Genomic DNA, 16,865 nt, shown 5'->3' with positions numbered 1-16,865 from the left:
AGATCGTGCTTTCAATTTCTGTTGATGTGTTTTGGTGGAAAATAACTTATAACAACCACCTTCTTCCGGACTTCTATATAGATATAAGTTCCCAGGTACAATCCCATATGATATTGACTGTTTATGCCATCATCTTTGATACTAAACACGTTCAGGTACATTTCAAACCACAAAACCCATTCTATCATAGTTAAAAGAATCTCTATGGTATTCTCAGTTTATATGGATTGTAAACCTCCAGGCATTAATTAATATTTTCCAAGATGCCACTGTTTGTGAGAGATCACTATAATCAATCCCTCCAGATGATGAACATTCAATAATGAATGGTATCCTAGGTCTTTACTACATAATCTGCCCCATATCATATAAAGGACGGACTACACTCAAGCCCTCTCATTCTATCCAACTATTTCACCATTAATCATGTGTTTTTAAAGAATGTATGGCCTCAGCTCATCCGTGCTCAGGGTTTGCAATAAACCAACGTTGTGGACCCCCGCTCCAAAAAAGAGTAAGGGAGCCACATGTTTGGCAGGGCAGGTGGACCACCAGTTTATGGCTGATCACCCCGGCCGCCAAACTTTACATGACCACCTATGCCATTCATAGTCAATAATAGAGTTAATAGACCTGCTAACATTTGTCAAAAAAGTGCAGCTAGAGAAAAATGTGGATGGACATTTTTATAGTATAACATGTATTTGTATCTATGCCATGGAGTAGAAAGAAAGATGTGTGAGCTTCGGAGCCAGTAGGTAATGTCAAAGATATTTATCTATAACATGAGTGACAGTTCATGGTTGAGCTGTGCAGCACTATCTATGAAGTAGAAGCTTTTAACTTGGAAGACCACTTAGGAATATTCAACAGCTCTGTTATGAAGCTGCTAGCCACCGGGAACCTAATGTGCAGCCATGTGTTGGATTACATGTAGGGCTCTACGCACCCTGGTGGTAGTTGTGATGGATTTGAATGTGCTTATAAGTGTGAAAAACCTGACCAAGCCACAGTCTACTCTCTGACAACAGTTATTCTACTGCCACTCAAGCAGAGGGGTATAGCTATCTTTATGGATGTAATCACAGTTCATACTTTCAGCCTCTTCTTTTGCTTTGTTGGCATTAATCAGAAGAATGTAATTGTGCGGTGGAGATCAGATCTATGGCATGCACAAAAGACATAAGATAGTGTCAAACTGATGCAAAACTAACATAATGAGTAGTGTAATCTGCTATTTCTTCCATTCTATCTAGCTGTATCACATGTTCCCAGATATAATGGAGTGGATACCTGGGCCTCACATCCAGTTGTTCAAGGACTTTGGGAAAATAGCAAGTTTTATTTCAAAAAGAGCAAAGAAGAACCAGGAAACGTTGGACCCAAACTGTGCTAGAGACTACATCGACAGCTTCCTAATTAAGATGGAGCAGGTACGTGTCATTGTAACAAACCAGTATTGAGGGCATAGGGTTGGTAGGGATCAGGCAGTGGTGGCTCATTTGATTGTATGCATTGGCTTCCATTTGGTTTCAAATTAGGATATGTGAAGTTCTAAAAGGCTTTACTTGTGACCATCATTGATGTCGTTAAGCAAATGTGAGAAATATGCGAAGGCTAGGAGGTTTTATTCACTCAGGCTCACACAGAATATTAGTGATTCTTTTGCATTATTACATACTCCTCACTCTCACTATTAGTATCCTATTACCTTGAGTGTGTTGTGCCACCCATGATGAAAAGCTACATAGGGAATGTATTCATACACCAAAAATCAGTATGACAGCTCTCAGAGAGAGTGAAAAAAAAAATATTGCATGGGGTATGTATTGTTGCATGTTTCAGCTCAAGTGTTTGGAAAAACTATGATTGAACGTAAAGGAAATAAAAACATAAAACGTCAAACTACGTAAAGGTTAATATTTGAGAACAATTCGAACCCAAGTTCACATAATAAAAAAATTCTTATGCTCTGCTTTTGAGAAGATGTCAAATTTCCTAATCCAATGGCACAAGCAGGTTTATTCAACACATTATAAAAATCTCAGGAATGCTTGTAGTGTCTCTACTTATTTGATTCGTAAGAGAATCTAGCAAAATGACAAATTGATGAAGGATCCTTTCTTGACAATATCTCAGAAGACCAGTGAAATGACAGTCATCTTTAGATATTTCCTTGACATTGAAGTATATTTATGTAGTTTTAAGGGGACTCTGAAAACCAGTTGTTACCAAAAAATACACCTGGGGTTGCAACACACATTACATTGATGTAATCTTCGGAGATTAGATAACATCATCAGAGAGCTCGGGGAGTGTTTGAGATCACTTAATAGTTTTGGGAAAGGTCATAACAGTTATTTAATCCCTGCTTAGGTTTACAATTCCAGAGCCTGTTTACAGAGACAAACCTTAAATATACTGCTTTTAAAGCCTATCTCGGGAAACAGTAACTAAACATACCTTATTTTAAAATAAAATACGTTGATAAATGGCCAAATCTCATAGTCAGGTGAAAAGAAGACTAAGTAATGTCCGAAATGTTTAGAAAAAAACAGAAAACTCTTCTCAGCGAGCACCACTATTGCCCATAATGCATTGCAGAGGTTGCAGGAAGTTGCAAATACACATTTTTGTCCCCAGTATCTGGATACCCTATCAGTGAACCCAGCCTTTTCATTTGTTTGCTTTCTCTTGCCATCCTTCGCTGAGAAACAACATTATTGTTATGTTAACGACAAGCACCAATAATTCACTTTTTATAAAAGGCCTACTTTGCGGGAGGAGAAATAAGTAGATGGATCCTCATATTATGTCTGTGATGTAATTTCCAGATTTCCAAAAAGTGGAAAAGGGTCCTTTGAGCTCCAAGATGTTCAGAAGAGATCTAGAGGGACTACTGTTGCAAAAAAAGACAAAACACAGTTGGTTTGAGGAGCCTTCTTTATTCATACCTTTCACCATCACAGGTCAGCTGTGGAATGTTCACAACAATCTGTAGTCACATAACAATAGGGGTAGGGGGGTGGCGGAATGTATCATATTATAACACATCTCCTTATATAGGGTAGGCTAAAAGAGGAGAGGAAGGGAAGCAGATGGATAAGGAAATGGGGAAGGACACGAGGAAGAGTACAGAAATAAAATTAGGCTGAACAGTGCATAACAGAGAAAACTGTAAAAAAACAAATCATTCATCACAATAGTCTCTTATCCACACGGGTGTGGATTTGGTTCTTTGAGATCGCCTCGGGGGAGCAATTTCCATCTCACTCCCTTGATCAGGAACAACTTCAGTTCCTACAACTTGCTTATGAGGGAAAATCTTGTCTATGCTCCAGGTTTGTCCATTTTCTAGATGGACCACATTTCTGCCCACTTTAGTTACATTGATAGGTTCAGAAAATCTAGTAGCCTCCCTCCTGCGTGGTTTAGGAAGGTTCCTCCCGACCCAATCACCTTCTTTGAGCATATGGGATTTGACATGTTTTGTTAAATCATACCTGTTCTTATACTGTTCCATATTATAAGATTATAACAACTACAGTATGAACATGAAGCCAAGAGGTATGCTGCCTCTAAGGCAGAAAAAAGGCCAGGATTGAACATTCCTCCTAGCATGCTTCACATCTTTCAGAATCACAAAGAGAGAGCTAAGAAAAGGCAACACCAGCATCATTCCCTCTGCAGTGGCATTCAACATTGATGACGGAAAGTTGTATAACATTACCACACAAAGATTTACAATGCATGCCTACACCAGGCATCCTTGCCTTTACCATGCATTGCCTTTACTCCACAAACCTTTACCAGACATATATCTTTATCATGCATGCCTTTACAACGCAAGGCAAGTATATATAAGGTAAGTGATATATGTATGTATTCACTGAAAAAACAAAGGTTAAAGCAACGTTATAGTTGGGTGAAATGTTCAGTAACAAAGTAATGTTTTACATTTTAAAAAAGCACAGAAATGACCAGTTATAGGTATCTCAAATAACTATACTTCGTGCCTCACCATGCACAATTTTCTCATCAATAATTTCATTGCAAATGTTGCAGTGATATTATCAATGATGTCATAAAAGATATCATGAGTGATGTAATATGTGGGGTATTAGCAGTGAATGCGAGCTGACCCCCCCCCCGCCCACAGGCAGCCAACCCAATGCCAAAGGCAGAGCGCAGTGAGGAGTTGGCCACTGGGCATGGCCTGAGGCCAACACCCTCGCAGGAAGCCAACCTCAAGTTGCGCACAGCCTTCGGCCCTGAAGACAGTAATACCCCCATAGATTGCCAGCTTCACTCCATGCACAGCCTTTGGAGTTACAGCATAGGGTTGGCCTTTGGTCCCCATGGACCCCATCCCTAAGGATCAAAATATATATTATGGAGAGGTAGGCATGTAGCTCTCCTCCTTTAGCCTTATTAGGCCCAGAGAACCCTATCCCCAGGGCCAAATTCAACACCAAAGGGGAGGGGGGCACTCAGCCCCGTCCCAAGCTTTAATAGGCCCTGTGGCTACCCTTTGCCTGGGGCCAAATTCTAAGGGGAGGAGGGCCGGCGGCCATCATTCCTGAATCTTATCAGGCCCTAGGAACCCCATCTCACTGTGCTACAGAAAATGAGAAGGGGGAGTGCCACAAGGCCCCCCTCACGAAGCCTTATTAGTCCTCCATCCCCGGGGCCGTACCTTATTTAACCAGGACAGGGCCCCCCTCCTTAGCCTATAATGGCCTGGGATCCTCATTTTTGCCCAGCAAGGGCACCCACAAACAACATGATTGGGGCCATGGGGCAGCCCCAGATTCACCATAGCCCCAGTCAGCTCCCCGCATAGTCCAGGAGTAGGCATTGCTTCCGACCAGAGGGAGTTTCTGTTTTCTGCTTATTCCTTCTGGGCAGAAGCAATATATATATATAAACTTAAAACTGGAAAATTTTACGGGAGTGCGACCTGCTATGTCCTTTCCTGTCTGGAAGGATTGTGAAACGATGTGAAGCGGCGTGGTTCTGCTGTGGGGATACGTACCCATGAAGAGCGCCTCCACAACCCGACAAGGCTGAACCAATTAGGAGGATTGATACAGTCGGGAGCAGTGAACACCGGCATATTTTGAAGGATTTCGTCAAAAACAAAGATACACAACTCGGGGTGAAAACCGAGGTAAGCGTGTGCAACAAACATTATTTCTTTAAAAGTGAAAAGCATTGTGTGGAAATGTAACACAAATAAGAGACAAGCAGGTTGAATGTCGCAGAGTTTGAAACGATAATATTAAAACCACAACTTTGTTTCAAGGGAAACGAGCGTCTGACAGTAATTTTAAACAACTGTTCAACAAACACCCGATGGTAGAATAAAGAAACGCATGTGCAAGATACATGCCTCTTAAAGAAAGAAATTGAAGGACATTACTATCAGGGAACTATACAGGCAAAATGGGATAAAAAGGGAAGCAAAAAGAAATGAATTATTAACAACAATGTTTGAAAGGGGCAATGTGGACAAGGAAGCAGGTTCCATAAGTACAATATTAAAAACAGATACAAAAAGTTAATTGAGGACATGGGAAAAACTAAGCAGAAAAGAAATTAACAAGTCGTGGAAATTGATCACCTTAAAAAAATACCTTGAGGTGCGACGGGTGCCAAGAGGCCTAAGAATAATGTTGATGCCTAACAATCAAGATGCTTCCAATGAATTATTACAGGAGTGGGGAGACTATATTCTCAAATCATCACTTGGCCTTATAGACATACTAGTAAAGCCAATTGAAATAAGTTTGGGGAAAATTAAGGAACAGCTTCAAGAAGTAGAAAAAGAAATTTTATTATTGAAACTAAATGGGGAAATGACTAAATTCAAGGAAGAATATGAAGAGTAAATCGATAAACATGAAGACACACTGAAACAACGCAAACATACCAAATTTGTGCGTGACTCAATTGGCTACACCGAAGGACGTATATTCACGTTTCCATGCAAATTTGATTCTTTCAAACATCACGTGACCCAGGGCAATGCACCAAGGGTCTCCAGCAGCTTGTCCTCTCTAACATCTACTGACCTGAGTGAAAGGGAACCGGGACCATCAGCTGAAAATACAAGGTTTACTTTTTTAGGAGAAATGCACCTGGTATTACAACAAAGGAAATGGGAACAGAATCGAACATCATTCCAACAACAAAGAGGGAGAGGGCACCAAAGGCCTTCCAAAAATCAAAGAGAAGAGGAAAAAGGCGCAAGTGAGAGCTCCAAAAAGATAGGGACCGAAACGAGGAGCATGAGGCAGAAGAGGAACCCCTAATGGATGAACTACAAGTGGTCAACTTGTCCAAAAGAATGATATCAGAAACAGAAATCTCACTGTTTAAGCGGGCCATCAATTTCTGCCCCACACAAAAAATGAATTTGGCACAAGTAAGGATTGATTTGTATCTGTATATTCGCAAAATCAAACTCGCTAAATTCTTCATGGAAAATCAAAACACACAAAAACAAATTTAAACATCAGAACAATCATCCCCAACTTTATTAGTCAAAGACTCTGAAAGTTTCCTAACTTTATTGAATTTAGATGCACAAGAAGGTGAAGATATCTCACTACAAGAGGCATGTCCACAAATAGGAGCATGCCTAAGTGGTAAACGATCGAAATCAAAATGTTATCCCCAATTGACACCAGGGAACAAAGTGGATTTATTCCAGGAGGCAGTCGTTCAAGACCTGTATAAACTTAAAGGAACTAAATACAAAGACAACTTAACAAAAGTAGAAAGACAAGCATTAGAAAGCCTCACGCAGGATACCCAAATAATAATAAAGATTGCTGGCAAAAGAAGTAATTTGGGATTGAGCAGCATATACTGCAGAAGCTCACCGCCAGTTAAGAGACGTAAAATACTATGAAAAACTGAAGAACAATCCAACAATGATAACAAAAAAAGCTCTGGATGAAAAAATTAAAGCATGGATATCACAAAAATTGTTGGATGAGGAAGAACGCAAATATCTGACTGTGGATCACCCAATAACTGCCACCATGTATTTTTTACCAAAATTACATAAGGATCAAAAGAAGCCCCCTGGTCGACCTAATCTGTCTGCAAAGGGTTCTTAGTTAGAACCAATGGCAAATTATATTGAACACTTTTTGATGCCATTTGTAACTTGACTCAGCTCATGTGTAAAAGATACCAGTGATGTCCTAAGAATCCTGCAAAATACACCATTGCAAGAAACTTATAATTTGATCATAATGGATGTCATATCCCTTTATACAAACATAGGGAATGACATGGGGTTAAAGGCATGTAACTATTTTTTGGGAGGAAGAAACATACATTACAGAGACCACAACAAAATGTTATTAGAGATGATAACAATTTGTTTAACTAAGAACATCTTTTTATTTGGCGAGGAAATCTATCGTGGTTAGAGGTCTACATGGGAAGTGCTCAGGGGATTGTAGCAGTGCATGTGCTCTTGCCTGGATCATTGCATGAGTACATGGGTACTGATTGGATGATTAGAGTACTGCAAGGAGAGTGCATGGTGAATTTACAGGTGTTTGGGTTTTGGCGGAGTGACTGGATGAGTACATGGTGCTTGCTAGGTGATTGGAGGAGTGCATGGGTAGTGACAGGGCGATGGCTGGACTGCATGGGTAGTGCTCAGGGTATCGTAGCAGTGCATGAATTAGTGTACAACTCATTGCATGAGTGCATGGGTAGTGACTGGATGATTAGAGTGCTGCAAGGAGAGTGCATGGTGAATTTATAAGTGCTTGGGTTTTGGCGGATTGATTGAATAAGTACACACATGTTACATCGGGCCCCACCCCCTCCCTTCACCACTGTGCAAATGCACCTCCTGGCAGATATTAAGTTGGGGGATTAAATCACCTTGAATCCTGAGGGTCCCTGGGGGCCAGGCACTAACACATGCACAGCTACAATTCCCTGAGCACTTCTCATGCAGACCTCTAACCACCTACACACCACTGATTCACTCCTCCAATTACCTAGATAGTACCCATGCACTCCAGAAATCCCTCTGTCACTACCCATGCACTCCTCCAATCACCCAGCCAGCACTATGCACTTATCCAATCACTCTGCCAAAACCCAAGCAGTTATAAAACCACCATGCACTATCCTTGCAGCACTCTAATCATCTAGTCACTACCCATGCACTCATGCAAAGACCCAGTCACTAACACATGCACTGCTACAATCCCCTGAGCACTACTGATGCAGTCCAGCCATCTCCTTGTCACTACCCATGCACTCCTCCAATCACCCAGCCAGCACCATGTACTTATCCAATCACTCCGCCAAAACCCAAGCACTTATGAATTCACCATGCACTCTCCTTTCAGTACTCTAATCATCCAGTCACTATCCATGTACTCATGCAATGACACAGGCACTAACACATGCAGTGGTACAATCACCTGTGCACTGCCCATGCAGTCTTCCAATCACCAAGCCAGCACTATATACTTATCCAATCACTGCAGCAAAACCCAAGCACTTATAAATTTACCATGCACTCTCCTTGCAGTGCTCTCTTCATCCAGTCAGTATCGATGTACTTATACAATGACCAGGGCACTAACACATGCACTGCTACAATCCCCTGTGCACTACCCATGCAGACCTCTAACCACCTGCACAGAACTGATTCACTCCTGCAATTACCCAGGTAGTACCCATGCAGTCCAGCCATCGCCCTGTCACTACCCATGCACTCCTCCAATCATCCAGCCAGCAGCATGTACTTATCAATCACTCTGCCAAAATTCAAGCCCTTATAAAATCACCATGCACTCTCCTTGTAGCACTCTAATCATCAATTCAGTACTCATGTTCTCATGCAATGACCCAGGCATTAATTCATGGCAAATACAGAGGAGGACATGCTAATCACAGGGGTACCCCAACACATAGTGTTTCCTAGGGTATGTAGGTGTTTTCACTGTATTCTAAGTGTCTTGTAGAATAGCAGTAGCTCTAGGACTGGTTAGTCAGGGTCAGTTACCACCAGTACCCATCAGCAAAAAGATGGGGGCACAGGAGGTCTTTCTTCTCCTCTATTGGTTCTTTCTGCACATCTCTTGCTTCTTCCTGCACTTTTTTTCATCTTTCTGGACTTCTGTTGCCTCTTTCTGCATTTGTCTTGCTACTTTCTGAGCGTGTATTCCTCTTTCTTCACAAGTCCTACCTTTGTAGGCATAGTTCGAAATTAGCAATAAAAAACCTTTGAAAATCACTGAAAAAACCATAAGTTTCAGGCATGTTATATTTAGAAATTAGCATTCAAAAAAACCTTAGAAATTCACTGAAAAAACCATAGGTTTCAGGGACGTATAGTTAGTTGGACATTTCACTCATACAAAACCATAGAAATTCCCCCGTTACAGTTAGTTCAGCTAACTATAACTCGCGCCCCAGCAATGCACTGCTGATGACGTCACATATTACATCATTAATGACATGGTCATTGACATCATTGGTGACATCTCAAGTGACATCACTGATGATATCACTGATGACATCATCCACGTGAAAATCTGATGCACCTCCTCACACTCTAATATAATCTTTGATACACCCACTGTAAAATACAGACTACCATTTTTGAAACCATCGACACACCAATACCAGTTACTATATGCACTCACTGATTCCTAGGTCTACACACACATCCACTCATTCACCCATACAATCACTCATACATACAGTCACTCATCAATACAGCACTATCATATGCACTCATACACCTATGCAGACACTCACACACCGCCACTCATCCCTGGAGTTACTCACACACCTAGTCAGTTATGCAAAGAATCAATCACACTCCCATTTCCTCACCTATGTAGTTATACACACACCACCTCACTTATTCATACATATACTAACGCATACTTACTCTCTTATACTATCACGGATACAAGTACACACTCATCCATACAGCCACTCTCACAATCACTGACTCTCACATATCGTCATTTATATACTCCAAGTCTCGCATACACTGCCTTTTACCTATGTAGGTACTTGGACATATACCACTAAGACATCCGATCTCTCACCAACACACCCATACAAACACTCACCCACCCATACAGCTGTTTCCACATGCACTCCTGAACTCATACACCCAGTGAATCAACCACTCACACATCTATGCACAGTCACACACCTCCCACACACCCAACCACACCCTCAATCTCCCATACAAATACTGAGACAACCAATCAATAACCCATATAGACACTCATGTAGCTACTGACCAACACATGCAGCAGCTTACACAACAACAGACATACTGATACACACATTCAGACAGTTTAGACACTAACCCATGCATTCACTAAGAGACATTTAATCACTCACTTATATAGTCAGTCACGCACATACTAAATCCTCCATCCAGACACTTATACACCCACTCATTCTTCAATACACGTGGCATATATATAAAACATATTTAAACTTTAGAGAAACACACAGTCACTGGATGATGTCATCAGTGATGTCATTTAAAATGTTTAACCACAAGACCCCCCGGGAAGACCTGGGGAAGGGAACTAGAGGCACAGGGTGCTAGGAGTAGGTAGCCTCCAATCTATAATGTTTAACACAAAAAGAGCCTCTCTTAGTGTGATGACCTAAGTGCTACAGTGTTATAGTGTTATCTTGTGAGTGCAGGCATCTCACAAAAAGTGAAAGACTGGTCTAACACACCACCTGGTCTCATGCTTCATCATTAACCAGTCCTCGCTCTCTAAAAACTTGGTTTGATAGAGGGCGGGCATACACCTGAAGACAGGGATGCACTTCTAAAGCTAAGTGGGGGCCCTTACAAAAAAGTGAAGTTAAAAGGCCATTACAGATGTCATACTCATTTTAATGTAACTGGCATCGGTATGGTGTTTAAAATAAATGGTCGTTGTGTTGGGGATTATATTTTCCCCCCACCGTACTAAAAGTGGTTGACATGTTTCTGCCTACTGGCCCCGTGGGGTCTGTGGCATTCATCAGGACCTATACTATACAATCGGGCTCCACCCATACCATACTATGATGGTAAGGGTTCCACTTGGTGGGGTCATCAATATCACAAGCCACCGTTTGTGCCGGTAAAACCCAAGCACTCATAAATTCACCATGCACTCTGCTTGCAGTACTCTCTTCATCTAGTCAGTACCCATGTACTTATGCAATGACCAAGGCACTAACACATGCACTGCTACAACCCCCTGTGCACTACCCATGCAGACCTCTAACCATCTACACAGTACTGATTCACTCCTGCAATTACCCAGGTAGTACCCATGCAGTCCAGCCATCGACCTGTCACTACCCATGTACTCCTCCAATCACCCAGCCAGCACCATGTACTTATCCAATCACTCTGCCAAAATCCAAGACCTTATGAAATCACCATGCACTCTCCTTGTAGCACTGTAATCATCCATTCAGTACTCATGTACTCATGCAAAGACCCAGGCATTAACTCATGGCAAATACAGAGGAGGGCATGCTAATCACATGGGTACCCCAATGCATAGTGTTTCCTGGTGTATGTAGGTGTTTTCACTGTATTCTAAGTGTCTTTTTGCATAGCACTGGCTCTAGGCCTTGTTCGTCAGAGTCAGTTACCACCAGTACTCGTCAGCAAAAAGTTGGGGTACAGGAGGTCTATCTTCCCCTCTGTTGGGTCTTTCTGCACATCTCTTGCTTCTTCTGGCACTTTTCTTCGTCTTTCTGGACTACTGTTGCCTACTTTCTATGCTTTTATTCCTCTTTCTTCACAAAAATTACCTTTGTAGGCATTGTAGAAGAAAGAGGAAGAAAAGTGCAGCAAGAAGCAAGGCAAATGCAGAAAGAGGCAACAGAAGTCCAGAAAGACGAAGAGAAGTGCAGAAAGAAGCAAGAGATGTGCAGAAAGAACCAACAGAGGAGCAGAAAGTCCTCCTGTGCCCCCAACATTTTAGTGACGGGTACTGGTGGTAACTGACTTTGACTAACCAGGACTGGAGCCAGGGCTATGCTAAAAGACACTTAGAATACAGTGAAAACACCTACATAAACTAGGGAACACTATGAGTTGGGGTACACCTGTAATGAGCATGACCTCCTCTGTATTTGCCATGAGTTAGTGCCTTGGGCATTGCAGGAGTACATGGGTAGTGACTGGATGATTAGAGTGCTGTAAGGACAGTGCATGGTGATTTTATAACTGTTTAGGTTTTGGCGGAGTGATTGGATAAGTACACAATGCTGCATGGGTGATTGGAGGAGTGGATGGGTAGTGACAGAGGGATTTCTGGAGTGCATGGGTACAACCTGGGTAATTGGAGGAGTGAATCAGTACTATATAGGTGGTTAGAGGTCTCCATGGGTAGTGCACAGGGGATAGTAGCAGTGCATGTGTTAGTGCCTGGGTCACTCCATGAGTACATAGGTACTGACTGGAAGATTAGAGTACTGCAAGGAGAGTGCATGGTGAATTTATAGGTGCCTGGGTTTTGGCGAAGTGATTGGATAAGTACATGGTGCTCGCTGGGTGATTGGAGGAGTGCATGGGTAGTGACAGGACAGTGGCTGGACTGCATGGGTACTGCCCAGGGTATTGTAGGAATGCATGAGTTAGTGAATGGGTCATCACATGAGTGCATGGGTAGTGACTGGATGATTAGAGTGCTGCAAGGAGAGTGCATGGTGAATTTATAAGTGCTTGGGTGTTGGTGGAGTGATTGCTTAAATACACACATGTCACACCCGGCCCGTCCCCTCCCTTCACCGCTGTGCAAACGTGCCCCCTGGTGGGTTTCAATTTGGGGGATTATTTCCCCTTGAGTCCTGAGGGTTCCTGGGGGCAACTAGCCCACCATGACCTCCAGTAAGCGCCACAGAGCTGTGTTGCAGAGAGGTGGTCCGAGGCCACGCCCCTTTTTACACCTCTTTGGAACACAACTCTGTGGCACTTACTGGACATACCTAGTGGGCTAGTTGGCCCCCAGGGACCCTCAGGATTCAAGGGGACTTAATTCCCCAACTTAAAACGCGCCACAGGGCGCGTTTGCACACTTGTCATATCAGGCCATGCCCCCTCCCTACATCACTGTGCAAACGTACCCCCTGGTGCGGTGTAAGTTTGGTGATTAAGTTACCCACAATCCTGAGGGTCCATGGGGCCAACTAGCCCACCAGGTACCTCCAGTAAGGCCAAAGAGCTGCGTTGCAGAGAGGTGTAAAATGGGCATGGCCTCTGAACTCTCTGCAACGCCCTGTCATAGCAAACAGCTGAATACTATAGCCGCACAAACGATGGAGTGTGATATTGATCACCCCACCAAGTGGAACCCTCACGATCATAGTACGGTAAGGGTGGAGCCCGATTGTGTAGTATAGGTCCTGATGAATGCCACAGACCCTTCAGGCCAGTAGGCAGAATCATGTTGACCACTTATAGTACAGTGGGGGGGACAATAGAATCCCCAACACACCAACCATTTATTTTAAACACCATACAGATGCCAGTTACAATAAAATGGGTGAGACATCTGAAATGGCCTTTTAACTTCACTTTTTTGTAAGGTCCCCTACTTAGCTTTAGAAGTGCATCCCTGTCTTTAGGTGTATGGCCACCATCTATCAAACCAAGTTTTTAGAGGGCGAAGACTGGTCAATGATGACGCATGACACCAGGTGGTGTGTAAGACCAGTCTTTCACTTTTTATGAGATGCCTGCACTCACAAGATAACACTATAACACTGTAGCACTTAGGTAATCACACTAGGAGAGGCTCTTTTTATGTTAAACATGTCATTTGAGATGTCATAAGTGATGTCATCAATGATGTCACTAACCATGTCATGAATGATGCAATATGTGATGTCATCAGCAGTGCATTTTTTTTTCACACAAGTTATCCCACATGCGAGGATGCACTCAAAGTACAGACCAATCCCACTGTTTGGAGCAACATTGTTTATTCACAGCAAACCGGCAGCAATGTCCCGACAATTCTGTAGCCCATGTGTTTCGGAGCTGCTTGCTCCTTGTTCACGGGCAATTTGAAAGTCAATTAGGCAGAGGTGAGCAATCGGCAAGTTCACATTTTCATTTCTTTTATGCCTTCTGGTAGATTCGTTTACACCACAGCATTCTGGGGCTCGTAGTGCCATTACTCCTTAATTAAACCCTTCAGTGGGTACTGCCAAATGACATTAAAATATTTGCATTTTGAAAGCTCTCCAGTGAGCCTCAGGGCAAAGGGCTCCGATTCAATTTTATTTACACTGTACCTTCGGCCAGCACCATTCCAGATAATCTGAAGGAAGCAGCCCACATTATTTTCATGGCGGTTCATCCTCCCGACCGGGACTGGCCGGATTATGAGGCAGATTTACGTTGCCTGACGCATCTCTGCAAATCGGCAGAGATGCGCCAGGAAAGATACGGCACGCAAGTTCATCCTTGCGCCACCCATGATGCGCCGCATTTACAATGCGGCGCACCATGGCGCAGGAATGAACAGATGCGTGTCGCATCTTGGGCGTAAAGTTGGCGCAGCGCTGAAGTTGTGTTGCGTGCGGCACGCAACTCCAGCACTTTTCCAACTTGCCCTATCTTTGACGTGGTGCGTCAAGCCTTACGCCTCCTTCAAGCAGGTGCAGGGTTTTGACGCATCAGCGTTGGGAAAGTGACTCAGTGAAATCTTGTAGATTTCACTGAGTCACTTTTCAGGGGCGTTACTGCGATGGAACGCCCCCCCCCTGCACCGGAACGCCTACATGAAACCTGACGCAGGTTTCATGTGGCGCAGGGCCTTACACCATGACGCATCTCCATAGATGCGTCATGTTGTAAATGCCTCGTAGGGATGCACCACGTTTACGCCGCCTTGCATGACGCAACAGCGGCGTAAACGTGGCGCAAGGGGCTTGTAAATCTGCCCCTTAATGTTTTCACACAAGTTATAACCCACCAGAGAGCGTGATTCATCGGAGGGTGCTTAATAGCCAATACATTAACGGACTCGTTTTTTCACCTAATCCATTACTGACATCGCACGTAGCCCGTGAGCAAGGAGCTTGTAGCTCTGAAACGCGTAGGGCAAAAGATTACAACAAGTCCTGTTATGTCAGGTTTCAAATGAATAAAGAATGCTGCTTCAAGGTGCAGGATTTGCCTGTTTTGTGAAGTGCATCCTCGCTAGGGGAAACCCTTTGTGAACATTTATTTCGGCCAGTCCCGGCCGAGAGGACTGCACTACTGCTGAAAATAATGGTGAGCCACAACGCACAGACTGTTTGTTACAGCGCCTTTGTGGGTCAAAACAGGAGTGCAAGCTATCCGGAGTCCAGAGTTTGAAACTCACCAGAGAGTCAGAATTGTGCCAAGAAAGATGTCAAGACAGCGGAATCCACTGAAGGATGTGTTCGTTAAGGTGAAAAACTACGAGTCCCAGAGGGCTGAATTAATTAAATAACCCACCAGAGGGCGTGATTCTTCGGAGGATGTTTAAAAGCCAATACATTAACTGACTTGTTTTTTTTCACCAAATCCATTGCTGACATCGCACGAGGCCCGCGAGCAAGGAGCTTGTAGCTCTGAAACGCGTAGGGCAAAAGATTACAACAAGCGCTGTGATGTCCGGTTTCAAATGAATAAAGAATGCTGCTTCAAGGTGCAGGATTTGCCCGTTTTGTCAAGTGCGTCCTTGCTGGGGGACACCCTTCGTGAACATATATATATATACATTTAAGTGGGAGCATGAAAGCGGGCTGCAATTTACTGCCGGATGGCCGAGCAGAGTCGAGTGCCCTCTCGTAGCTTGGGAACTTTGTTGGAAAACTAATTACACGGCATCCCTGCCGTGGAGGGGGCACCATCGCCAGCTGGACAAGCAAGACATCCAGCTGATTGAGGCTTTGATTTCAAACTGTTCGTGATCGTGAAGCACACTGCTCAAATCTGCACATTAGCTTGCAGCAATGCTCCGACCCTTACAAAAGGCTTGAAATAATATTTGCTTAACAAAATTGGACACACATTGAATCGTGACTCGCATTTGGGAACTCAATAGCCCAGCATGCAACAGTAAAGGAATGCTCTTCAGCACACGCCCATTGAGGGCGAGCATGTCAATAAAGCTCAGCTGTAAATGAAAAAATTTGTGCATCAGTGTTTGTTCAGAAGCAGCCCAAGAAGAAGCGGCGTGAGACCGTGAAACGCGTTCGCAGTAACATTTAAGTTGGAGCTTGAAAGCGGGCTGCAATTTACTGCCGGATGGCCGAGCAGAGACGAGTGCCCTCTCGTAGCTTGGGAACTTTGTTGGGGAAAAAAAAAATATATATATATATATATATATATATATATATATATATATATATATATATATATATATATATATATATATGACGCTCAAATCCCTCCGGTTTCTCCCAGGAAGGACAACACAGCACTCGAGGGTGGAGTTTCAAACACGCTTAGATTTTATTCAGCGGGGGGGTGCACACAGACGCGTTTCGGCGGTCTGCCTTCGTCAGTGTGTGATGCACTGGGGTGAAACTCGACATTATTTCAAACATTTCACTCGTGGTTCACTCCCACATGTCTAGTGGCATTGACATCGAGAGGGGACTCACACCATACATAGAATAGTGGCGGCCATCTTACAGTGTTGATTTCTCATAGAACTCATTAACATTGTAAAAAGCAGTATTGCGTCAGAGTCACTCAAGCCCACAAATGGGCAGCCGCATAATACTTAGCATGGTATATCATATATATTTAGGTCTTCCATTAGACAAAAACATTTAGCCGTGGATCGGCT

General features: G+C 43.3%; 1 protein-coding gene across 1 annotated transcript in view; it reads left to right on the top strand.

Moving 5' to 3' along the window:
* LOC144782820 (cytochrome P450 2F2-like) overlaps positions 1–16,865 on the top strand; it is a 280,070-nt gene that overhangs the window by 176,335 nt on the left and 86,870 nt on the right. Inside the window, exon 6 of the mRNA XM_078662098.1 lies at positions 1,257–1,433. Coding sequence (XP_078518224.1) covers positions 1,257–1,433 — 177 coding nt within the window. The remainder of the gene's footprint in view (positions 1–1,256; positions 1,434–16,865) is intronic.

This window comes from Lissotriton helveticus, chromosome 9 (assembly GCF_964261635.1).
Source record: "Lissotriton helveticus chromosome 9, aLisHel1.1, whole genome shotgun sequence".
NCBI classification, from domain to species: domain Eukaryota; kingdom Metazoa; phylum Chordata; class Amphibia; order Caudata; family Salamandridae; genus Lissotriton; species Lissotriton helveticus.
Note: the sequence above shows the minus strand (reverse complement) of the source record. Positions and strands in the feature narration are given on the sequence as shown.